General features: G+C 45.1%; 1 protein-coding gene across 1 annotated transcript in view; it reads left to right on the plus strand.

Moving 5' to 3' along the window:
- Positions 1–25,416, plus strand: part of LOC137413631 (potassium voltage-gated channel subfamily B member 1-like) — a 60,176-nt gene extending 34,760 nt beyond the window's left edge. Inside the window, exon 2 of the mRNA XM_068099063.2 lies at positions 23,549–25,416. Within this exon, the coding sequence (XP_067955164.2) occupies positions 23,549–25,387 (1,839 nt within the window). The 3' untranslated portion in view covers positions 25,388–25,416. The remainder of the gene's footprint in view (positions 1–23,548) is intronic.
- Positions 25,417–27,065: the final 1,649 nt, after the last annotated feature.

The raw sequence follows: 27,065 nt of genomic DNA on the forward strand, positions 1-27,065 counted from the left end.
CCGCCTCACTAGCCGACGTATGTCAAGTGATGCACCCTCCTCCCTCCCTCCTCCCCCCCTTCTCGAGGCCTGTCCATGCACTGGTTCCCAGAGCACCAGCTTTCTAACTGCTAGGTCCTTATGACGTATGCAGTGTCCTGCCATTAGTAGCCTCTGAGCCCTGATCGTTTGAGAGATACGTGGTAGTCCTCTATACAGTATGTTATTTCTGACATGATCTCTCCATGTCACATTCAGGGCCATCTGTAGCATGTGCGTGTAACAGCCGTCGAGCCTTGCCTCAAGTTTGGAAGTGAGGGCCCATGTCTCAGAGCCATACAGGAGGATCGATTCGACAGTTGCAACGAATAGTTTTATTTTGAGATCGTCTGGCATGCCTGATTGCCACATCTTCTTGAGGTCGTGAAGGGCTCGCCAGGCTTTTGCTTTTCTCACTTTGATGTCTTTCTCGGTGAAGCTGATGTAGGACCCAAGGTACTTGAAGTCGTTCTTGACTGCCAGAGTGGAACCATTGAGTGTCAAGATCCTGACCTCGTCTGTGATGTTGAAAGCCATCACCTCGGTCTTATTCACATTCAGACTGAGGCCCATCTTCTTACACTCACGCTCTACATTCAGGAGCAGTTCCTGCGCTTGTTGTACGTGGTTGGACACAAGGGCAATGTTGTCAGCGAAGTCAAAATCTGTCACCATCACCAGGCCGACTCACTTGCTCTTCTTGTGGGTGATTGTGAAGCCATACACTTCCTCTCTTCCTGTGATCGCCTGGCGTAGAGCATAATCCAGGATGATTATGAAGAGGTATGGTGCCAGAGTGTCCCCCGGTAGGACGCCCACTAGAATAGGAAAGGTTTCCATCTCACCATCAGGAGACAAGACCCTGGCTGAGGTGTTGGCGTACACATCGCTGATGGAATGGACAATGCATGCTGGAATGCCATATGGTCAGGCAGCCATATGGGACAGCATTTGTCTGTCTGTCCGGTGTATGTATGTACGTCTCTTCCACCGGAATTTTGCGGGTTTATTCCCTTTAAAATTCGTTTTCTCTGCAACCGTTGGGCTGATTGACACATCATTTTCACCATAGGAGCGCCTCCACCTGTATAACTTATTGATTATAATTATGACGTCAAAGGGCACGTAGTACGGGCGCCATCTTGGAAAAACCGAAAAAAATTGCACCTTTATATCTCCAAAACCGCTCCATGGAAAAATTTGAAAGGTGGCTCATTGTAAATTACTCCCCAATTAATGTTTGACTTTAGCTAGCTGACATGACTGCAATGTAGTCGTTAAATATCTCATGGTATAGTTCACAAGGATTAAAACCCTTTGAGATAATACCTCATGCTTGCTGGTTTATATATTCTCTAGAGTATCAACCTTGCCTCATTAGAACCCTTCCTGCTTTATAATCACCCTTAAGACTCCTTGAATGCTGAGCCTATAATCGGAGATGTTATCAGATGAGATGTGTGCCTTGTTATAAAGCTGAATTGCAGAGAACGGATTACCTATTATGACGGCATCAAGTTGGGCTAATTTCAGCTTCCTCCCATCATTATTATCATCATCCAGAGCAACAGCTCCCACACCTCGCAATAACGCATAATATATTCAGTTCCCCCAACAATCTCTTCTCTATTCTTTTCATTAAAAATTTTTGACATTATTCTGAAGCTCATAGTGGCACATGCACATATATCACATGGAGGACACAGTTATGATAGTAGAAATCTGCACTTTGTCATGAACGAGAAGGATATAATTTATAGACAATGGACAAATACACATGATACATGAGATTTGGAACTGTTCTTGCCATCACGAGTCGGGGGTTAAAATTGAAACGCTAACAAGTGAACCCATCCTTTAAAATAAATTACAAAAACGAATGTCTAAATATTGATGTGATTGCCCTCTACAATTATAATTATCTAACTAGAGCCAAAATGTTCTGGCTGTTGAATTATGATGACGATGACATTACAAATATATGTTTGTACCTTTTGTACCAAAATACCCAATTAAACAGGCCAGTGATGAAGGCATCCACATTTTCCTCCTACCAAAAACAAAACATGTTGTCCCTTCCTTGGTGAAGAAAATTAAGTAAATGATGATCTGAAGAATATATAGTTTTCTCTCATAATTCTCATTATTCTGCTCAAAGTAGGTTAATGCTCAAACTTGCATTAATGTTTGCAGGAAACTTCATGACATCAATTTGAAATAATCTATATCCTATTATAGAGTGTGAAGTCGACTTGTGATTTTACTGTTATAGTCATAATAAATGCCTTTTTCACAAAGTCCATTTGTATTTTACAAATTTCAATTTTAAAATTTCACAAATTTGCATATCAAATTTCAATATTTGCTGTCACAAACTCTTCATGCAAAACAGCAGATATTCGTTTTTGAATGGTTTCCTGCAATTTCTGGAGAAATTCCATTGGAAGGTTGCTCCACCAATGGTGGATGGAGGTTATTTTTTCACCCCTGTCTGTCTGTCTGTCTGTTTGTCCACTTGTTTGTCCGTTTGTTTGTGAACAACATATCTCACAAAGTTATGGACGGATTTGGACGAATCTTGGTGGACAGGTTGTGTGTGTGACAAGGAAGAATATATTCGATTTTGGTGAAGATCGGAATATGGATTCGAATATGAGAATTATTTAATTTTTTAAGTGAATCTTCACCATTGAGTGATATGGACAACCAGGAGGTGGTATGCTCTCTACTGAGTGCCGTTCTAGTCGTTTTTGACTTTGGTTGTTTTTTGTTCTTCTTCTTCTTGTCCAAAATATTCCCAGGCGGTTTATATGATGTTAAGGTCGAGAATTTGCCGGAGCCTCATAGCTGTAGAGTTCCTGGCTCTGCTTTTCTTTCTAAATAAGTTTTAACGGCATTTGCAGTGTGTTTGGGGTCGTCATGCAGGAAAAAAAAAAACTGTCGACAAATCGCCTCCTTCCTGATGGGATGTCATGGTGAGTTTGGATCTGCTTGTACTTGTCAGAATTCACTGTTCCTTCAATTCTCTCCAAATCAAAAACACCAGAAACTGAAATACATCCTCCGCCATGCTTCACAGTAGGCCATAGACACATATTCGTATACTTGTCAGTCTCACCAATCCTCCTTCGGACATAATGCCTTATTTTGTTACGAATATTTCAAACTTTGACTCGTCACTCCAAAGTTCCTTTCTCCACTGATTAGCATCCCAACTCGGATGTTCTTGGGCATATATTTCAGTCTCTTGGCTTTGTTACCTTTAGCAGAAAGGACTTTTTGACAGCAACTTGCTCATGGAGACCATTTCTGATGAGACATTCCACCAGTAGATGAGCCCATGTGAACCCCTTGTTGTCTGTGCTGGTTCTTATGCAAATCCAGCTGTTGATTTTTTCCTATTTCTTAAGAAACTTCTCCAAGTAGGCCTATTGCTCATCTGTTTTGCTGAGCTTATTTGGTGTTCCAATCCGTTTTCTATCTTTAACTCTTTGGTCTCATTATGCTTCTGTATTGTTTCTTGAAAGCCACATTTATATTACCTATTTTGCAAGTCATTTCTCTCTGGTAATTGCCTTCTTGGTGTGAAACTATTATTTTGAGTCTTGTTGAGTTTCATATCTTGGGCATGGCATCAGTTTATATTACCTGCAAGAGAGACACGTTGACACGTTACAGGATACTGTAGTTCCTTCATGTAGTTCTGAACTGCGAGCAGCCAGTCAGGAATTGCCATGGGAGGTCGAAACGTCGGAACTGGTGGGGGATCCAGCTACGGAAGGAACAGATAAGGGGGTGAGAAAGAGACAAGGTCATAAACACTTTGAGAAACATGATGGATGAGGTGGATGGTCTGTGTGGTCTGGGACATGACTGCAGGTTGCTCCAATCCCATGATGGCGGTCATCAATTTTAATGGCCTAGAAGTACACACACTCGCCTCTAAGCTATCTAAGCCCGAGTTTGAATCCCGACCAAGCTGTAAACTGTCATCCTGGTGTTTCACAGGCAGGGTGATTCATCAATATGTGTGCCGTCCCTCGGAATGGATGTTAAACTGGGCGTTCCGTCTGCCGACATTATTTGGTGGACGTTGAAGATCCCACGATGTCCTTTGTGAAGAGTAGGTTATCATCGGCAACCTGAACAAATTATAAATTCCTGCTCGAACTACTGCGGGGAATGCAAAGGCAAAAACCTTTTCCAAGAAACTCCTTTAGCAGCACCGATGATCTGTAACATCAAAAATCAGAACTTGATGATCCATACATTTCAAGGATTCCAAATCGTATTCCATAATGGGATTATTCCTCTTTCTCATTGTGATAAATGTCCTTATGGTTGATATCAATTCTTTCCAATCTCCTCCTTCCCTCCAGGTCATGAAGACAGCTGTTCACCACAATCTCAGATCATCTTCCAAAACAATTATCTCTTCTACTCCCACTGGCCCACCTCTTTCCAAATTTCCATCTATGCATTCCTGAAAGTTTGCTTCTGTATCCGTCTTGTCCTGCCCGGCTCCTCATCCCTTATTTGTCCAAGTCTCCCTCTATTTTGTCCCTTGACCTCCTGATCCGCTCTGTGTCCGAGCTCTTCCACGAGCCTTGACTTTGTAAACAAAATAAATTACACATCAGTGAAAAATATGTGGTGGCCTCGGACTTTTGCACAGTAATGCATATGCTCGATGTGAATTTCCACCAAAATCCACCGCTACATTTACAATGCCTGAATATCCCACAATATTTTTTGGGATAACTGGATGTATTGCAGTTTGGAAAAACAGTGCAGGTGTTGTAGTTGAATAACATACCGACGAATAGGTGACTTTTTTGACCTATTCAATTAAATTCTATTGTTTGTTTAATGGCACTACATTCATGTTGTTGAACAGCTTGAACATGAATTAAAATTTGGATTAGAAAGGTTTGACAACATCTCAGTGATAGCATTCTTGATACTGCACTGTCTGGTCATAAATTTGTTACTAAATATAATATCCTACAGGCAGGATAGCTTAGAGGTATGCACACACACGTTTGAGCTGTCTAGTGGGTTCGAATCTCGACCCAGCTATAAACCGTCAACCTGGTCTTTCATAGGCAGTGTGATTCATCAACGTGTGTGCTGTGCCAATGTGTGGATGTGTTAAACTGGGCGTTACATCTACCGGCATTCGTTGGTAGATGTTGAAGATCCCACGGTGTCATTAGTGAATAGTAGGCAAGCTATCGCTGGCAGAATTGCAAACTTCCAAATTCCTGACCCAACTACTGTTGGGAAGGCAGTGGTAAGTGATACAGTATAACTCTTGCTAAGAAACTGTTTCGGCAGCACTGATGCTCTGTAACAGCGCATGGTTTATCACAATCATATGCATATGATTTTGACGTACCATATTATATACATTTTTAATACATGATCTAAGGCTTGTAGTGGAGCTGCCACACACACACACAAATAGGCATACAGACAAACATCCACGACACAACCCAAGATTATTAGACGAGACAAACACAGCCACTGAGCTTGGGGGAATTGCCGTCACTTCCTGGGCTACTCTGGGTTACAGCGACATCACAACAATGACACTGCTTTTCTCACTACAGTCAGCCGGGCATTTCCTAAGGAGGACTTTCCTCCTCCCTAAGGATGCCAACCTATGAGGATTGTCTGTACTCTTAACCTTTAAATGATGAAAATGCAAGGGAGCGAATGCACCATTTTAAATGTCTTCGATATGACTTGACCCTGTTTTTAATCACCCACCTCACACACTCAGGCAGAATGCTCTAATCATTACACCAACGAGTCCTGTATAAATGATTCTGATGATATATATACAGTATATACATTTATGTATATATTGTCATGGCCCGGGGTTCGGGTCTACTATGAGGGGGTTAGCCTCCGTTCCCTCCCGAACATACCGGACATGCGGCTGCCATGCACGAATAACTTCGTACTTTGGCAGATTGTGAACCAGCAACTACGAATGCCAATTGGACCATCACGTGATAGCAGGGTCCATCGTCTAACTCCACTTACCTGTACCACATGACGGTTTCAATCGGGGAACGTACCGTACCCTCTGCCGGTGTACCACTTTCTTTTGTTCCTGGATAGAAATTTAGACGGCCGAGCAACCGTTGGTACCCGCCGGGCTAATGCTAATTTTGTTACGGCCGATCATTAGTCTGGGTGCAAGCAATGGAGGACCAATGGAAGAAAAGACATTCATCGACAGAGGGAAAGGAAACGTTTAACGATTTGATTTATTTACAAATACTTACAGTGAAACTTATCGATGGGAAAGAAAAAGGGCCAAGAAGCAGAAACTTAGCTTATTCTACATCTTATAACGATTACTACGAATAAACACAACAAGGGCGCCCAGCACAAATTCACGGGGGCGAGGAGGGGAAAAAAATATTTTGGTATCTACATATGTATTTCTTTGGTTTGCAGTAGAACAAAACAAAAAAAAGGTGAAAAAAATGACTAAATCATACCTAATTATTACACGTAGAAATCCTAAAATGGCCCGGACAATATTATTGGCACCTTTTATAAGTTGTTAGAAATAATGAGATTTCAAGCAGGTGATTCTTCTTTACTTTGGAATTGAACTCACCTATGGTGAGTTGCAGGTGCCTGCAATATAAAAATAAATAGCACCGCAAAGCGGGCGTAACCTCTCAGCCCATGCATGGTGGAAACCAATTTCAAGATGGCCGCCGTGGTGGCCATATTGAAAATCGCAGCGTGCCCATTTTCGAAAGGAACCTTCCTCTACCCAACCCCAACACACACACACACACACACACACACACACACACACACACACACACACACACACACACACACACACACACAAACACACACTGCAAAAATGGATTTAATCGGACAAGCCATTCTACTCGAAATTGACGGAAACCAATTTAAAGATGGCTGGCGTGGCGGCCATATTGAAAATCGCAGCATGCCCATGAACCTTCCTCTACTCAACCCCTAAACACACTGCAAAAATGGATTTAATCGGACAAGCCGTTCTGCTCAAAATTGATGGAAACCAATTTCAAGATGGCTGCCGTGGCGGCCATATTGAAAATCGCAGCACCCATGAACCTTCCTCTACTCAACCCCAACACACACTGCAAAAATGGATTTAATCGGACAAGCCGTTCTGCTCAAAATTGATGGAAACCAATTTCAAGATGGCTGCCGTGGCGGCCATATTGAAAATCGCAGCACCCATGAACCTTCCTCTACTCAACCCCAACACACACTGCAAAAATGGATTAAATCCGACAAGCCGTTCTGCTCAAAATTGACGGAAACCAATTTCAAGATGGCTGTCATGGCGGCCATATTGAAAATCGCAGTGCGCCCATTTTCGAAAGGAACCTTCCTCTACTCAACCCCAATACACACTGCAAAAATGGATTTAATCGGACAAGCCGTTCTTGAAATTGACGGAAACCAAATGTTGGCGGACGCCCGGATGCACGCCTGGACGACGCCCGTGACGACAATACCCCTTAGCCCAATTTGGGCTGAAGGGTGATCACTCATTCAACCAGTTTGAATAGAGAAAAGGAGTCATTCTGATGTATTGGATCACTGTGTTTACCACAATGAGAATGGAGAAAAAGAAAACCAGAGAATTGTCCGAGGAGGTCAGATACAAGATTGTAGCCAAGCATGGACAATCTCAAGGCTATAGGTCCATCTCCAGAGACTTTTATGTTCCTGTGTCCACCATACGCAATGTTATCAGGAAGTTTAAGGCCCATGGCACTGTAGTCAACCTCCCAGGACGTGGCCACAAGAGAAAACTTGATCGAAGATTGCAGTGAAGGATTGTTCGAATGGTGGTGAAAGTACCTCAATCAACTGCCAAAGAGATTCAAGCTGACCTTCAGACATAATCTACGACAGTTTCAACTCGCACCATTTTCGCCAACTCAATGAAAGGGGGTTCTATGCTACGAGACACAGGAGGACCCCACTGCTGAGAAAGCCCGACTGGTGTTTTCCAAAACACACCTGAACAAGCGAAAATCCTTCTGGGAGAATGTCCTGTGGACAGATGAGACCAACATGGAGCTTTTTGTGAAGCACATCATCTCTATGCTTACAGAGAACAAATGAAGCCTTCAAGAAAAGAAAACCTTCCCTACAGTCAAACATGGAGGAGGCTCAGTGATGTTTGGGGTCGCTGTGCTGCCTATGGCATTGGTTGCCTTGAATGTGTGCATGGCATCATGAAATCAGGAGATTACCATGGCATTCTGGAGCGCAATGTTAAACCCAGTGTCAGAAACCTGGGTCTCCGTCGAAGGTCATGGGTCTTGCAACAGGACAATGACCCCAAACACACTTCAAAAATCACCCAGGAAAGGTTCAAGCCAAAACGCTGGACTGTTCTGAAGTGACCAGCAATGAGTCCAGATCTAAATCCCATTGAACACCTATCGGGAGATCTGAAAACAGCAGTTGGGAGAAGGCACCCTTCAAATTTGGGAGAACTTGAGCAGTTTGCACAAGAAGAGTGGGCCAAACTGCCAGTATAGAGGTGTAGGAAGCTCATTCATGGCTATAGGAAGCGCTTGACTGCAGTTATTTGTCCAAATTCTGTGCTGTCAAAGATTAAGTCTCGGGTGTCAATAATTTTGTCAATGCCATTTGTTTTTATTTTATGATTTAAAATTATATATTAAGTTCTGAATCGAAAACAAAGGTTCTGTAATATTAACAGTGAAATGAAGAATTGTGGAGACGAAACATTTTTGTCAATTTAAACTTTTTTTTCGAGAAAGTTGTGTTATTTGAAAAACGTGCAAGGGTGCCAATATTTTTGGCTACGACTGTATATATATATCCTCTCCATGTCTGGGGCAATACCAGACTCGGTGGTGTAATGGGTAGAGCATCCTCTCTGTGTCTGGGGCAATACCAGACTAGGTGGTGTAGTGGGTAGAGCATCCTCTCCATGTCTGGGGCAATACCAGACTAGGTGGTGTCATGGGTAGAGCATCCTCTCCATGTCGCAGATTAGGTGGTGTAATGGGTCCTCCACATAATGTAATGGGTAGGGCATCCTCTCCATGTCTGGGCAATACCAGACGAGGTGGTGTAATGGGTAGAGCATCCTCTCAATGTCTGGGCAATACCAGACTGGGTGGTGTAATGGGTAGAGCATACTCTCCATGTCTGGGGCAATACCAGACTAGGTGGTGTAATGGGTAGAGCATCCTCTCCATCTCGGGGGCAATATCAGACTAGGTGGTGTAATGGGTAGAGCATCCTCTCCATGTCTGGGGCAATACCAGACTAGGTGGTGTATTGGGTAGAGCATCCTCTCCAAGTCTAGGCAATACCAGACTAGGTAGTGTAATGGGTAGAGCATCCTCTCCATGTCTGGGGCAATACCAGACTAGGTGGTGTAATGGGTAGAGCATCCTCTCCATGTCTGGGGCAATACCAGACTAGGTAGTGTAATGCATCCTCTCCATGTCAGGGCAATGCCAGACTAGGTGGTGTCATGGGTAGAGCATCCTTTCCATGTCTGGGAAATACCAGACGAGGTGGTGTAATGGGTAGAGCATCCTCTCCATGTCAGGGGCAATGCCAGACTAGGTGGTGTCATGGGTAGAGCATCCTTTCCATGTCGCAGATTAGGTGGTGTAATGGGTCCTCCACATAATGTAATGGGTAGAGCATCCTCTCCATGTCTGGGCAATACCAGACTAGGTGGTGTCATGGGTAGAGCATCCTCTCCATGTCTGCTCAATACCAGACTAGGTGGTGTCATGGGTAGAGCAGCCTCTCCATGTCGCAGATTAGGTGGTGTAATGGGTCCTACACATAATGTAATGGGTAGAGCATCCTCTCCATGTCTGGGGCAATACCAGATTAGGTGGTGTATGGGTCCTCCACATAATGTAATGGGTCCGAGGGCATCCTCCTCCACATCTGGCAGGTTGGCAGTTTGAACGGTGACCGAGTCATACCAAAGACTTTAAAAATAGTACATGCTGCTCCCTTGCTTGATGCTCAGCATTTAAAAGGGTGGAACACAGACAAACAACCCTGGGAAGACAATGGCAAATGACCCAGTATGTGGAGAGAAAAGCGCCACCATTTTGTGTGACGTCAGCGTCACTTCCTAGAAACTCAGTGGCTGTGTTTTTAACGTTGAATAGTCCTGTGTTGTGTCTCGTCCTTATGTCGATGTGTGTAAAATGTAAGTGGCAGCTCCATTACGATCCGTAGGTCATAAAAAAAAATTGCGTTTCAGTGTATGGAACTTCCGGGTTCCATGTTTTCGTGCATTTTCGTTTCCTCGATCATCAATTATGTACGCTCACTACTATCATCCACTTTGATCTGGATTGCGTTTACCATCGTCAAATTCGAGTCGGTTTTCAGTGTGATAACAAGCTTCAATTTGACCGAGTGAGATATCAATTAATCACTTGAGAAAATGGTTAATTAAAAGAGGAAACGAGAACGACACTTGGTAGAGAACATAACTCCGCCATTATGAATAGTGTTGCGAATATGGCATTTGGCCTCCATATCCGCTTGTAAATATTCCCCTATTTCCCCAATACTCCCCAACTATCCCCAATCCCCCATTCCCTAGTCCCATTGCCTGTAAATAACACTCTGTAGAACCGACCTTCCCCTTTTTCCCCCATTAAATGTCGTGCCCAGGTCCACCGCATCTCACGTAGACAACTATAGGACATCTTGCTAGTTATTCTTAGTCTATGTCAGTTAAGGACTCGTTTCCATTAATTCTGACTCTTCGTTGCACCAGAATGTGATCGTATGGCACCAGTAGTGAGTTTAGGACCTCCCCTTACCTCCTCCCATCTTCCCCATGAAACAACAACTACAACAACAACAACAACAACTACAACAACAACTACAACAACAACTACAACAACAGAGGGGCGCAGCACGGCGTGCGGGGAGTGTGCGTCCTCACTCTGGCTCGGTTAGCCGCCATTACCCATGTGCGCCGACGGGGTTACCAAGAAGGGGCTGCCTGTCGGCCCCTCGTCAAGGGCGGAGCCGGTAACCCCCCCGCATGCACCCAATGAGAAGCAATGGGCCGATTCCATCTGGGGCGGAGCTAACGAGCCGAGGGCGTGTCACTCCCCGCCGGATATACGCAGCGACTTACCGGACGTGACGTCAGATGCGCCCCCGACTGAAGAAGACAAGTCACCACCTCCGAGCGCTGAGAGAGAGACCTCCCACATCTCTGGACCGGACCGGGTCAATTCTGCCCTGAGCCAAGAGTGCACCTTGAGCCATCGACCACCCGCTTTCCTTGCCATCAATCCCCGTGTGAGTCAGCCTTTGTCCTGTTTATCTGTCGTCTGTCGGGGCTATTATAAGACCGTGTTTAAGTGCCTGTCTTCCTATGCTGTCCCTCTTGTCGTTGTAATCTGACCTTCCGCCCTAATATAACCTCCTCCGGAGGTCTTGAGAACTGAACCCTTGGTGTCGTGTCATTTTAATCCCAGCCGTTGTGTCCTTTTCCTTCATTGACCTAGCATAGCGCGACTCGGCCAAGGTTCGAGTATAATCGGGTAAACGTGCAGGCGCGGTCATACCAAACCGCTCGGTAAACCAACATCCACAACCGCGTCTGTAACAATTGGTGTCGAGGAGTGGAATTCGGACCTGGGACTAAATTTATTAGGCCCAAATTTTGGAACACCAATTGTACCACTAGGGTAACAATTGGTGTTGGGGAGGTAGAATTCGATCCGGAGCGCGTTTCCCGCGCTCGAAATTATAACGGCGAAATTTGAATTTGTTTTACGGAAATAAAACCCCGAATTTTGAAAGTCGCGCTATGGCGGATCAAGACAGCTGGGGTCCGGTAGGGGAGAGTGAGGCAGGGTAGGTCCAGGACCAAATTGAGGGACGCGAGGAGAGCGAAGCAGCGAGGGTAGCAGACGCACAAAATAGCGTCGTTGCGCCCGATGTAGCGGGGGCGCAAAATGGCGCCTCGCTGGTCACCGCGCCCGCGACCGTGGCAGCGCCCCTGGTGGATTCGAACCTTTTCCTCCTGCAAATGAGGGCCCTTATGGAACAAATGGGTGAGCAATTGGGAGACCAAATTAGAGGTTTGAAAAGCAGTATGGGACAAATGGGGAACCGGATGGAGGCTCAGAATGAGCAATTGGGGGTAATGGGGAACCGGATGGATGCTCAGGGTGAGCAATTGGGGGTAATGAGGGACGAAGCGAGGGGTACCGGTGAGGGGTTAGACAATAATTTTAAGGGATTAGACAAGAAATTTGGGAAATTAGACAATAGATTAGGGGAAATACAGGAGGGGTTAACGGGGGTAGAAAACAGAATGGCCGCTCAAGAGAATCAAATGGAAGGGATGCAAAAAGGGTTAGAGAGGTTAGAAAACACCATGGAAGGCAAATTGAGGGACATGAGGGACCAAGCGGAAAGGGAAGTTAAACAAATGGGGCAGCAGATAGAGGGGGTCAGAATGGGGGTAGAAACCAAACTGGATGCTCACAGGGAGGAAATGGAGCAGATGAGGGTGGCATCTGGGCAGGAGATGCAAGTGATGGGAGAGGAGATCAGAAGAGGTGTGAGTGAGGAGGTCGGAGGAGTGCGCGAGGAGGTGAGGCACTGTAAGGAGCACATGGAGAAGGAGGTGAGAAAGGGGACTGTAAGGTTACAAGGGGGCATAGAGGACCTGACGCAGGAGGTGGAACAGCTGACGGAGGGACAAAAAGAAGTAACGGAGCAGGTTCAAAGGAACACTGCGGTATTAGGAGGGTTGAAAGCGACACAGAAAGAACTAAAAGACGACTTGATAGCGACGAAGAGGGAATGTCAGATGGTACGTGAGGGACTGACAACGAGGTTGGACGAGGTGATAGAGGTAATGGAGACGAAGGACCGGCAGGTGAGGACGCACATGGAAACGGTCAAGGTAGCCTTGGAGGACGAGCTTGAGGAGACGTACCGGGGGATAAAAGAGGTGAAGCAGAAATTAGAAGAAGTGGAAGAAGGGGTGAGCGAAATTAAGAAGCGACGGAGAGGGGATAAGAAAGAGATAAAAGAGGAGATAAAAGAATTGGTCCAAAGTCTGTGTTTGGATCGTGATGATGTGCTCATTAACCGGATGAGGGATTCGCAGGTGATGGAGGAGAAGCGATGAGGAAGAGGACCCGGTGTAAGTGGTGACCAATATGGTCGTGCGTATGATGCGCCAGGGGATTTAAGGAGCTTGGGGGTCGAGATAGACCCGGGTGTTCGTGAGAGGCCGTTGGTGAAGTGTGCGACAGGTCTGGTGTGCGAAAGAGGAGGTGTGCGAGAAAGTCCGACTCTGGGGTGTGTGAGGAAAAAGTGCGTGCCAAGGAGTGAGGGTGCTGGCGAGAGTGAGTCGGTCGTAGCGCGTGTGCGAGGGAGCACATGGAAGCGCGGTGTGGTAAGTGTTACCGAGGGTGTGACGGGAGAGTGTGCACAGGAGTGTGCGCGAGAAAGGTGTGTGACGGACAGGTGCATGGGGAAAGAGTGCGCTGTCAAGGGCAAGGAAGAATGCACACCTGTGGTGAGTGTTACAGAGGGTGTAACGGGAGAGTGTGCGCGAGAAAGGTGTGTGACGGACAGGTGCATGAGGAAAGAGTGCGCTGTCAAGAGTAAGGGTGAGTGCGCTGTCAAGAATGGAGGTGAGAGTAGTGAGAGTGACAAGGAGAGTGAGTTGGTTGTGACAGCTGAGCGAGGATGTACACCTGGGATGGAGGATGCACACCTGGAATGGTAGAGCGTGAGTGGGAATGCACGCTGGAGTTGGTGGTGAGGCACGTGGTTGGGTGTGCGAATGAGAGCACACCTGTGATTGTCACAGAGGAGGTGACAGAGGAGGGAGGCGTGAGAGACAGAGGCGCGAAGAGGTGTATTGGTGAGGTGTGCGAGCGACGAATGTGTGCCAAGGTGTTCGGTGGTCAGGTGTGTGACCAAGGCTGTGAGTGGAATGAGGGTACCTGGGTGTGTAAGGAAAGGTACGAGGAGCATGGAAACGGCTGGATGTGTGAGCAAGGAACGGGCTGCGGGGTGTAAGCATGCAGGTGAGGCATCGAAGGTAACCGGGTTAAAGGTTAGGTCGACTTTTAGCCGAATCGGGCCCTCGGTGCGTGCTGGGCCTCGCTTTGAACGGCCGCGTCCGTGCTCCACTCGGCGGAGCGGGCAGCCCGATAGAAAGGGTCGTCATGGCGACCACTTTTTGTTGAGGCATTCCGGCAGGTCGAGATCGGGACATTGGATGGCTCCACGCCGAGATGGTGCGTGGGATCTCGGCCCGGGTAAGCCCCCGTCCCTGCACCGAGTGCCGGACGCATCCAGCCGCTGGCACAGAACAACCCGCATTCATGGCTTGGCTTCACGAAGCCGGGCTTTGGATAGGAGTTGGCGCACCGAGAGGCATTAGTGAGTAGACTGGGTGATGAGGTTAGTGTTTTGGCCCCAAAATTAGAGAAAAACAAAATTTGATGATTGGCAAAGGATTGGCAGTAGTAATTGGCAGATGATGGGTAGTGATTGGCAAATTTTTAATTTGTTGAAATTTGATGTGCAAAATTGGTAGTGAGCGATGGGCCCGGTGGGTAAGGGTGGCATCCTTGCCACCCTTCCCATAATGTGGGGGCAAAGGAGCAATAGCTTATTGGGTGTATGGCAGTGAAAACTAGCCCGGGTGGGTTAGGTTATATTGTAGGGATCTAGAAAGATGACATTAGGTGACGTTAAGTTTAGTTAGTGACTGATACCTGTAGTGGGGACGCAGGTAGATTAGTGTGGATGATAATGACGAGGGAGCGCAATAGGTTAAAGGGACGACTGGGAAGCGCAAGTTTCAGAGGGGAGTAGTTAGATGAGATGATGCTGTGTGAGGATGGAACAGGTGTGATTGCATAGGTGTGCAACTGGACAGGTGTGTGGAGTAGTGTGTGAGTAGTGAGTGTTGTGGATCAGCGCGAATGCGCTTGGGGAGAGAAGGGTGCAGGTGGCACCAGGTGTGAGAGCACAGGTGTGCAGGTACAGGTGTGTGGAGAGAGTTGGAGTAAGTGGTACGGAGTGGTGTGCATGGTGCGAAGGTGTGGATGGGGGAAGAGTGGACCCCTTTCACGAATACCCGGGGCGGGTAGTGTAAGTGTTAGGTAGAGGGTATAGGTAAATTGTGGTTGGATATTGGCATCTGTGGTGCGGGTGACAGAATGGTATTTGGATGGGTGCATTAGTGTTGTGGAAATGGCTGGGCGTGTAGCCTGTTAGTGTGTGTAGTTGGTTGGGCACTCCACCACTGTGAGGATGTCGGCCAGGTGAGGCCGCAGGTGGGCTCTGGGAGCCGTTAGTGTCAGTGGGTGCCTGAGGATCCCGGGTGTGGATCGGGTAGCCCAGTGCCAGAGAGGGCACCGAGTGGGGAGAGCGCCAGAGGGCCTTCCCCAGGTAGTTAGGTTAGGGTAAGGAGCAGGTAAGCTCGGAGGCAACTGCAGTGGTGGAGGTGTGCAGGTGGGTAGACCCGCTGGGAGAGGTACACGCCACAGCCCGGAAATTGTGCGAGGGCACCGGGAGATGAATCGGGGGAGTGAGACCCCAAATTGAAAAGCACCACAGTTTGGACAATGGGAATTGGTTTTTAGAACCCATAGTGTAAGAGGGCCAATGGTTTGGCCGGAGAAAGACCCCGGGTAATGTAAAGTTGTTAAAGTCATTTAGGAAATAGTTAGGATTGATGAACCTGTCGCACCATACGCAGCCACTTACCTGTGGTGATGATGATGACTCCACACCTGTGTTTTCTTTGTTTGTGTTGCAGAAATGAGAATTGCTGTGAGGATTTGTGAGACGCATCACGACGTGGATGAGACATTGGGGTGATTCCATCTCTCCCTCCCTAGGAGGGACTGATGATGAATTGGTGATAGCAAATTTTGATGAAAGTTGAAAATGGCAAATTTGATTGGTTAGGAGGGAGAGAAGACGAATTTGGTTTATGGGAGGAACGGGGAAGACAGTAGGGATGTTTGTTGATTTGTAAAGTAGATGTTTATGGGTAGTGTTGTGTTGTGTGGATACAGTAAGGGGTAAGGGAGGGGCCATGTAGGTTACCTGGTGGGGGGGAGGGTACGGTAGGAACGTACCTGTCTCACCTGGTTCCCATGTGCCCCCAGTGTGCATTACCTTACATTGCGTGCACTTTTGCGCCCTTACCACCTTACTCACTTGTCTGCTTCTTTTGTCTCCCACCTCCGAGGATCTGGCTTTGGGGTAGAGAGAGAGGAGAGAGAGGTGCTGGCTACGCAGTTGTGGGCCTGCACTTTCGCTGCTTGCTGCCTGGATCGATACACCATATGGACCGCAATTTTGGTGGCCACCCACAATGGACCGCAGTTCTTTTGCGGCCAAGCACCACCCATTGATGGACCTATGGGTCAATGTGGCACCTATGCCATACAAGGTGAACCACTTATAGTTGGCCCCCTGATGGCCACAATACAGAAATGGACGCGGTTGGCGCCTTTCTTTATTTTTTTGAAAGAGGCAAGAACACCAAGTGCACCACACGAAGGCAAGACCAGCGGCAGAACATCGGCCGGCTGCGACACCACCGGTGATTTATAAACACTTTATTGGTGCACCGGATGGTGCTGACTGTGTGATGGGGTGGTGCTTTTGGTGCTGGGAAGGGGTGCTCTGCACATTATTAAAGGCCGTAAGGCCACAGAGCACTCGTGGGTTGGTGTATCGATGCTGGCATGCGTGCTCTCTCTATGCATAACATCTGCATGTGTTCCTCCAAAAACAGGTCCTGGATCGTAGTGTAAATATCAGCGTAGTCTTGTAAATAATGCTCCCTACCAGCTGTATGTTTAGTTTGCGAATTCTTTCCAGATTCGGTTATCCTGTGGGTGTGTTTCTGTGAGGAGGAGGGTGCAACGTCGCAGGGGGACATATTTACTCATTTGTGAATATCTGTAAAACTGGCGCACTCAGGGTAGAGTTAATAGTAGAGGGAACTACATCTGCGTGCCACACTAAAGTAGGTAAAAATTTATCAGGTCGGGACGCCCCGAGGGTAGAGAAGGGTGCAATGTTGCGAATATGGCATTTGGCCTCCATATCCGCTTGTAAATATTCCCCTATTTCCCCAATACTCCCCAACTATCCCCAATCCCCCATTCCCTAGTCCCATTGCCTGTAAATAACACTCTGTAGAACCGACCTTCCCCTTTTTCCCCCATTAAATGTCGTGCCCAGGTCCACCGCATCTCACGTAGACAACTATAGGACATCTTGCTAGTTATTCTTAGTCTATGTCAGTTAAGGACTCGTTTCCATTAATTCTGACTCTTCGTTGCACCAGAATGTGATCGTATGGCACCAGTAGTGAGTTTAGGACCTCCCCTTACCTCCTCCCATCTTCCCCATGAAACAACAACAACAACAACTACAACTACAACAACAACTACAACAACAACTACAACAACAGAGGGGCGCGGCGCGGCGTGCGGGGAGTGTGCGTCCTCACTCCGGCTCGGTTAGCCGCCATTACCCATGTGCGCCGACGGGGTTACCAAGAAGGGGCTGCCTGTCGGCCCCTCGTCAAGGGCGGAGCCGGTAACCCCCCCGCACGCACCCAATGAGAAGCAACGGGCCGATTCCATCTGGGGCGGAGCTAACGAGCCGAGGGCGTGTCACTCCCCGCCGGATATACGCAGCGACTTACCGGACGTGACGTCAGATGCGCCCCCGACTGAAGAAGACAAGTCACCACCTCCGAGCGCTGAGATAGAGACCTCCCACATCTCTGGACCGGACCGGGTCGATTCTGCCCTGAGCCAAGAGTGCACCTTGAGCCATCGACCACCCGCTTTCCTTGCCATCAATCCCCGTGTGAGTCAGCCTTTGTCCTGTTTATCTGTCGTCTGTCGGGGCTATTATAAGACCGTGTTTAAGTGCCTGTCTTCCTATGCTGTCCCTCTTGTCGTTGTAATCTGACCTTCCGCCCTAATATAACCTCCTCTGGAGGTCTTGAGAACTGAACCCTTGGTGTCGTGTCATTTTAATCCCAGCCGTTGTGTCCTTTTCCTTCATTGACCTAGCATAGCGCGACTCGGCCAAGGTTCGAGTATAATCGGGTAAACGTGCAGGCGTGGTCATACCAAACCGCTCGGTAAACCAACATCCACAACCGCGTCTGTAACAATAGTTTATGTTTTGTATCACACTGATAATGATAGACCGGATCTGGATTCGGACCTGAACCAAAATCTCATTGGCTTGTTTTTGTCACCAAACCAACTCATTCACCATGTCTCATCAAGTCATCATAATCCGTCCAGAGTTTTGTCAAATATCGTGCGATATATCGTTTTTGGCCAAATCTCTCAATTGTGAGTAATCCCTTACAAAACTATAACGACACTCATTAGAGAGCCGAGGTGAACACTTTACATTTTGTATCCGAGAGTAGACCAGAAAATCACAATACAGAATCACATTTAATCAAAATCGTCCGTCCACAACTTTTTGAGATATCCTGCTATATATCATTTTTGGCCATATCACTCAATGGTGAAGAATCACTTTAAAAATTCGACTAGCTGGATCCGGATCCGCATCTTCACCAAAATTGAATCGATTCTTCCTTGTCACACACACACAACCTGTCCAACAAGTTTCGTCCAAATACATCCATAACTTTTTGAGATATCCTGCTATGTATCGTTTTTGGCCCTATCTCCCAATGGTGAAGAATGACTTACAGAATTAAATAAATCTCATATCCGAATCCATATTCAGATCTTAACCAAAATCGAATCGAATGGTCCTTGTCAGACACCCAACCGGTCCTCCAGGTTTCGTCCAAATCCGTCCATAACTTTTTGAGATATCCTGCTATTTATCATTTTTGGCCCTATCTCCCAATGGTGAAGAATCACCTAAAAATTCTAGTAGCCGGATCCGAATCAGGATCTTCACCAAAATCATATCATTTCGTCCTCGCCACATACGCTACATATCTGCTAAATTTCGTCCGAATCCGTCCACAAATCTTTGAGATATTTTGTTCACAAACGGACAGACAGACAGATGGACAAACAGACAGACATGGTGAAAACATAACCTCCATCCACCTTTGGTGGCGCAGGTAATAAAAAAACTCCCGTGTCCGGATCCGGATTCTGATTTTCAAAGAAATTGAATAGACTCCTCCTTTGTCACACCAACCTGCCCACCAGGTTTCTTCCGAATCCACCCATGAAGTTTTGAGATATCGTGCTTAATTTTGACACTCCAGAAATAGTTTTATACCCTTCTCCAGATCTATGCCTCCTCACAATTCTACGTCGAAGTTCTACAGACAGTTCCTTGGACTTCATAGCAGAGTTTCTGCTCTGACATGTACTGTCAAGTGTGGGACCTCATATAGAAAGGTGTGTTTCTTTCTAAATCATGTCCAATCAATTGAATTGGTCACAGGTGGACTCCAATCAAGTTGTAAAGACATCTCAAGGATCATTAGATGGAATTGAATGCACCTGAGCTCAATCTGGAGCGTCATAGCAAATATACTTATTGACTCAAGACATTCCAGCTTTTCATTTTTAATTATTGTGTAATAAATTCAATTTAAAACATTCCACCCTGACATTATGGGGTATTATGTGTAGATCAGTGAAAAAAAAAGTCAACTTAATCCATTTTAAATTCAGGCTGAAACACAACAAAATGTGAAAAAGTCAAGGGGTGTAAATACTTTCTGAAGGCAATGCACATAATAGCGCTGGGCTGATTGGAAAATTTGACTATAACCGATTACCAATAAAAAATCACACCCATGTCCAAAGGAAGCGGTTCAGTTTGGCATTTTTAATATGAAATTGGCAAAGCCTATAAATGAATTAGAAGCCTATAAACAAAACAATAAAAGCCTATATACAATAAAGCCTATAAACAAAATAAAATAAACAATAAAACAAAGCCTATAAACAAATAGAATTACTCTTTAGGACCGTTTAGAATTAACCCTTTAGAACCCCTTAGAATTACGCTTTATAATCACTCTTTAGAACCCTTTAGATTTACCCTTTAGAACCATTTAGAATTACCCTTTCGCATTACCCTTTAGAACCCACTAGAATTAAGGTTTCCTTATAACTTATAATCTAATCTAATCCCGAGAACCCTCAAAATTCCCCTCTAATTAAACATGGTGGGTTAGAAATGTTCTTCTTCTTCATTTTTTGATGTACGGCAGGACAGGACATTTGGACATTTGTTTGGACATTTAAGCGGATTCACCGCTGGAAAAATTACCGATACCGATACCGATGCCGATACCGATACCGATACCGATGCCGATGCCGATACCGATGCCGATGCCGATACCGATGCCGATGTCGATACCGATGCCGATACCGATACCGATACCGATGCCGATACCGATACCGATACCGATGCCGATACCGATGCCGATTATAAAGTCATAAATAACGACGTCATAGTGCATTGTGCACACATGAAGTGGATACTGCGCCGGATTGGTGCCGTGCCCACGATTGATGTTATTGAGTTTGTGTGAGTCGAGCTAAAATGAATTTTACTGATGCTTTGATGCACTCGGTTGCACCTGGAATGCATGACATCAATATGTACTCTGCCAGGAAGTAGGAAGTAGGTTTTAACTTTTTAACTTCAGCAGTGTAAGAGCAATCACGTTTTCCTTCATACCAGCGGCTGTTTTTAATGCAATTCGTTAATTTATGGGATTCGGGTGTGCTTTAGAAAGGTTATGCTGTTTATAGGGGTTTGTGAGTTGCAAAGTTGTTGCAAACGACGTTGTTGTTGTTGTTGTTGTTGTTGTTGTTGTTGCAAAAAAGTTGCAAACTTTGTGAGTTGCAAAGCAAAATAAATTTGATAACGCCTGATTTCCGAGCCATTTGCCATATGAACGTGTTTTCCAAATTTTAATTCCCCTCTCTAATTGATTGGTGTATCGAACGGCAGCATCCTGTCATTTTAAAATGAATAATGAGCTACCGTGTGCTTATTTGATAGGCTCTTGATGGATATAAAATGAAGGGTTTCATATACTTGTCTGGTTGTGAAAAGCAAGTTTTATACAAAATACAGTACAGGGAGTCCCAGGTTACAAAAGGATTCCATTCTGAACAATTGTTCATACAGTAAGTAACTCGATCGGCCAAAGTTGCATCAAGCGCGTTAATCAGAAAATAATGCTGGACTTCGGCATCGTGCAGCAAACCGTTCAAGCCAGAACAGCACGAACCGGAAATGCAGTATGCACTTATAAGGTACCTAAAGTACCCAGAATACTGTCGGCCCAGCTTTGAAATGTGAAAAAAATAGGGGGCAATACCACCGGGCTCTCACCTGGTAGAATAAAGCAGTATACTACACCGACTAAAAGGTATTTTAACCAGCATCACGGTATTTTAAACCAATTTCAATGGTTGCTCGGAGATAGGGCATCATGTAGAATCATATATATATATATAGGTATTCTGTATACCTAGGAAAATAGGTATTTTTTTCTGTTTGTTTAAAGTCTTATATATATATAAGACTTTAAACAAACAGAAAAAAAATACCTATTTTGTGGGGCAACACTCCCGTAGACCCCCTTAGACCCCGATATTTCTAATGTTGTAAACAAACTTTAGTGCAGTGATGAAGGTTGTGGTTCGGTTTCATCGGAATTGTGTGTGTAGTTTCTAAGAAGAAAACAAATTCCTATTTTGGGGGGCCGATTTAAAATGAACCTCCGCCAAGATGGCTGTGTTTCATCAAACACATCAAAATATATACTGTAATGTACATTTTTCCTTCAAAAAACTCCTAAATCTAAATGTGATGCAGATACCCTGTAAACCAAATTAGTGCCTGATTTTTTTCTTATGCCATGAAAAAACTTTGACACATCATGGGTGATGAAGGTTGCGGTCAAGTTTCATCGAAATCATGTGTGTAGTTCTATTTTGGGGGGTCAAACCTGGAACCACATTGACCCCCAGTAGACCCCCTTATCCCTCAAAAATTTGTAATGCCCTGAACAAACTTGAGTTCCAACATACAAAATATTATCTTAGCCAAGTTTGTTCACAATCCCATCAGCAGTTTTGGAGAAGAGGTTGCAAGTGTTTGCGGACTGACGGACAGACTGACGGACGGATGACACGCCATCCCATAAGCTCCCCAGAACTACGTTCCAGGTGAGCTAAAATGAATTTTACTGATGCTTTGATGCACTCGGTTGCACCTGGAACGCATGACATCAATATGTACTCTGCCAGGAAGTAGGTACAGTAGGTTTTAACTTTTTAACTTCAGCAGCGTAAGAGCAATCACGTTTTCCTTCATACCAGCGGCTGTTTTTAATGCAATTCGTTAATTTATGGGATTCGGGTGTGCTTTAGAAAGGTTATGCTGTTTCTCATTGTGAGTTGCAAAGCAAAATAAATTTGATAACACCTGATTTCCGAGCCATTTGCCATATGAACGTGTTTTCCAAAATGCCAAGCCAAATTTTTTCAACCCATCACACGACAATTGTCAGCTGCTTAGAAAGACTAATGTTTATGCACAACTCCTTGAAACGTCTATAATTCAACGTTGTTTTTTTTGTTTGTTTGTTTGTTTATTGAAATTCGTCCTAAACAAGAGTGAAAACTACTCAAGGTTTTTGGCTTGTAAAGATTACAATGTAATCAGTAATCGGCACTCACACTGACTCCAGTCAGCCGATAGCGATTATCAAAAAATTGCTGTTATCGGCCTGTGTCGATTGTCGATACCGATATCGGTCCAGCAGATCTATATATATATATACTGTACATATAAACCTTTTCTTCATACAGTAAGGTGGAGGTAAAGGTGAAGCTTTCCCCCTCCAAAAGTAAAGCTTTCTTGGTGATTGGTGACTTGGTGATACAGTGGTCTGTGCATTAAAATGGAGTTGGTCTATTATTTATTTTACAATCAACGAAGACAAATTGATAAACATTGGTATATATATGTTCAAAATTGCTCAATGCTAATGTGATGCAGATAGAAGAACATAACATTGGTTTATTGTGATTTATGACCTATTTGACCTATTTTCATCGATTTATTCATATGACCTATTTGACCTCTCCATACCATAGTTTCCTTCCCTCCTACCCCCTTTACTCCTACATCTTCCTAACCCTCTTTGAACATCCTTCTAATTTCCTCTACATCTCCCTTACATTTCTCTACCCTTATATTACTTTAAATGATTTTTCTCAAAACACCCTTCACACTTCCTCTACTCTTGCATGAATAGCTTGTAGATGTCTCAAATGTTTGCATTCCATGATGTGTTTCTTTCTTCTGACAACAGCATTGTTATTTGCAGTGCAATGTCGATCTTCATTAACCTTGACCACAAAACATGCTTAAAATGCTTCCTTGCATCCGTCTTCCACAGATACTTGCGATTATTTCCATTCTCTTCATTGTGCTGTCCACCATCGCACTCTCTTTGAACACACTGAAGAACCTGCAGCATGTGGACCAGTTCGGTCAAGCATCCGACAACCCAATCCTAGCACATGTGGAGGCAGTGTGCATCGCGTGGTTCACGATGGAGTACGTGCTTCGCTTCCTGTCTGCACCCAAAAAGTGGAAGTTTTTCAAAGGCGTTCTTAACGTCATCGATCTGCTAGCCGTGTTGCCTTACTACGTGACCATATTCTTGACTGAGTCCAACAAGAGTGTGCTGCAGTTCCAAAATGTACGGAGGGTCGTACAGATCTTCCGCATCATGCGCATACTACGCATCCTGAAACTAGCGCGGCACTCCACGGGTCTACAGTCTCTCGGCTTCACACTCAAGAGGAGCTATAATGAATTGGGACTCCTCATACTTTTCCTGGCTATGGGCATCATGATATTCTCAAGTCTAGTATTTTTTGCGGAGAAGGATGAGAAAGACACCAAGTTCAGCAGCATTCCAGCCTCCTTCTGGTGGGCAACCATCACCATGACAACAGTAGGATATGGAGATATATACCCTAAAACACTGCTGGGGAAGATCATTGGTGGCTTGTGTTGCATCGCAGGTGTACTTGTCATAGCGTTGCCCATTCCTATCATTGTCAACAACTTCTCCGAGTTCTACAAGGAGCAAAAGCGGCAGGAAAAGGCAGTAAAACGGCGTGAAGCACTGGCAAGAGCCAAGAGGAATGGCAGCATCATCTCCATGAATGTACGAGATGTCTTCGCAAAAAGCTTAGAACTTATGGAAGCTTCTACAAACAAGCACGGGGCAGAAAACAGTAAAAAGGTAGAAAAAATATGTGGCAACCATGTCACCCAAACTCCTTTAAAAGCCACTCATTGTACCCTTTCCGATACAAGCTCCAAGTCTTGTGATTCTCAATACCAAGATGCGTGCTTCTCCAGGTCTCTGCAGGGTCAGTGCCCCACTATCACTGTCAGTCAGTTTAGCATTGGAAACATCGAGCTGGAACTTGCAGAAGGCGTCAGAGGCAGAAGTGAGTCAATGTTGCCTTTGTATTGCGGATCTACTGTTATCAAAGACATGGTGATGGATACCGAAGGGGAAGAAGACTCATCGCAGTCATCCGGTCACTGTAGGCCTTATTCCACAGTAACAGCTCCACGTGTCGACCTACACAATGCTTCAAGCAATGACAGCTTTCTTAGCTGTAGCACCGACTTTCCTGACATAGAATGCTGTGCTGTGCCACTGAATGTGTGCAGGAATGACCCAATGCCTGTGTTATCAGACAAGTGTTTGAGCCAATCATTCATTGCCTGCAGCTCTGATGACACGGACGACATTTTTGTAGATACTCCTCAAACAAGTCCCGAGTGCATGGAACAATGTCCTGCATGTACATCCACAGAAGCAGGAGCGATTTCTGCAGTGGGAATGACCACCTGGGACTCACCGACAAACACAAACAAAAGTAAGGACTACCTTGGGCTGCTTTCACACAGTTCTCACACAAGCCCATTGAGGATTCTGGATGATACACCAGCTGGAGGTTTTGGGAGGTGGGATGGTTTGCGGACCAACGAGTCAATCAGGGAAACAGGTAGCACTTGTGCACCTTCTGTATCCAAGGGATGTGCCAACCGACAAGCCATTAATGATGCTTCAATGATGCAGAACTGCGTAGTCATGACAAAAACATGGTCACCCAAGAGTGAAGGTACCTATGCGAACCATAGTCTACCAGAAGATATTAGCATGACGGATGCCAAGGTAAAATCCAGAGTAAAGGTGGCTGGAGTGTAAAAGTGTATACATCCCCTGCAATGGTGGAATATCCCACTGTGTCCCTTGCATAAAAATTGCACTGTTTGTTGCTACAAGTTAGGGAAGATGTCTGATACTGTACATAAGGTATTTGGTCAAACCATGTGGAATAAAAAAGCAGTTATTGGATATATCATTTATACAGCACTGCTCGATTCCAGTTGGCTGATCAAAACAGCACGTAAATGACATCATGACATAACGTTCCACCCGAATGGCCACAAATGCTCACGTGACCACAATTAAACTTTTTGAATGCACAATGTATATGAATGTATATGGTTGATGCAATAACGTGAATTATCCGTTGATTTGTGATGTTTTGGGTTAAAGTCCCATCTTAATGCCCCTTGTTTTTATACCGCCAAAGGAAGCTTACATCAAGGCAGCCTTTTGTGTGAAATTAGTGTTTCACAGGAAATAGTTTAGAGCGAGTTAAACATGAAGGTTCTATATTCAGCAGCTGACATGCTCTGTTGTGGAATCATATGGAAATTACCTTATAATCATACAAGGTTCAGCTGTGTGGTTTCACCAATGACCCACAACTCAAGTCTCGGACTCAAATTTGTGTCGGTGTCAAGTCTCTCGATTGGTCGGTCTCGGATTCAGAATGCAAAAAAATCAGACTTGAAGCCTTCAACTTGAGACTCCTAAGAAAGATTCAGTGGGTGTGGCAGGTACTGCTACTTGCTTCAACCACCTGTTAGGGCCTCTCGGTCCATGCAGGTGGTGAACACAATTTGTTTTGTTTTTTTGCAACATATGACATTTTCTAGGATATTCAACACCTCATTTGTGATGAGATTCTAGAAGGATTTCCACCTTCTCCATGTATTTTTGAGGTGGTAAATAAAGGGTTAATACCAAGACATAATTTTCTTTCATCTGGTGCTAGGCAAAGGGCCAGATAAAAGCGAGGAGCAAAGGAGGGCATCAAACGAGAGCATCATTAATAAGGTGTGGGGAGCGGATATAATTGCTGATTTGAAATAGAGTAAAGGGAGAGGTGTTTTAAGGTTCTGAAAGGTGTGATTATGAATAGTTCAAAATAATTAATAGGAGAGAGAGAAAGAGGTTGAGTTTACAGGGGAAATGCTTCCTATCAATTTATTTGGAGGTGAAGATTAATCTTTATGTTTTGTACGTTTTTACTCCTGGAGTACCCATGGCAAAATTATATCTTGGACACTTCCTAGTTTATAACTGATGAAATAGCTTTGTGACTACTGAGCCTCTAATGTACGAATTTTTCAAATCAGAACAAAATTTTATCTCTTTCTGGAACTCTGAGAAAGTGTTGCGTACGAAAGGAGAACGACACATTCAAAGACGACGTAATCGAGAGTTTCACCTTAAATCCCACTTGGACCAATGGGTAACCCAATTACATCCAGCACAGCATATGACAGACAACGCAAGGTGTTGATTGAAGTAATTCGATTCACAAAAAAACACAAACAACTGTAAAGATGTTAAAAGACCGAGAAGGTTCCGCATGACATTTCAGCCAAAGGGCATCACCATTCAATCAAAAGGGAAGGTTCAGCCCGAATGACATTTGATATAACTTTCATTACTCCTTTGGATAAATCTCCATATGCACCCGACGCACGACTCTTCTGTACGCCCTTTACATCCTTCCCTTTTTTTTCTG

The sequence above is a fragment of the Myxine glutinosa genome, chromosome 2 (assembly GCF_964187855.1).
Source record: "Myxine glutinosa chromosome 2, kmMyxGlut1.1, whole genome shotgun sequence".
NCBI lineage: Eukaryota > Metazoa > Chordata > Myxini > Myxiniformes > Myxinidae > Myxine > Myxine glutinosa.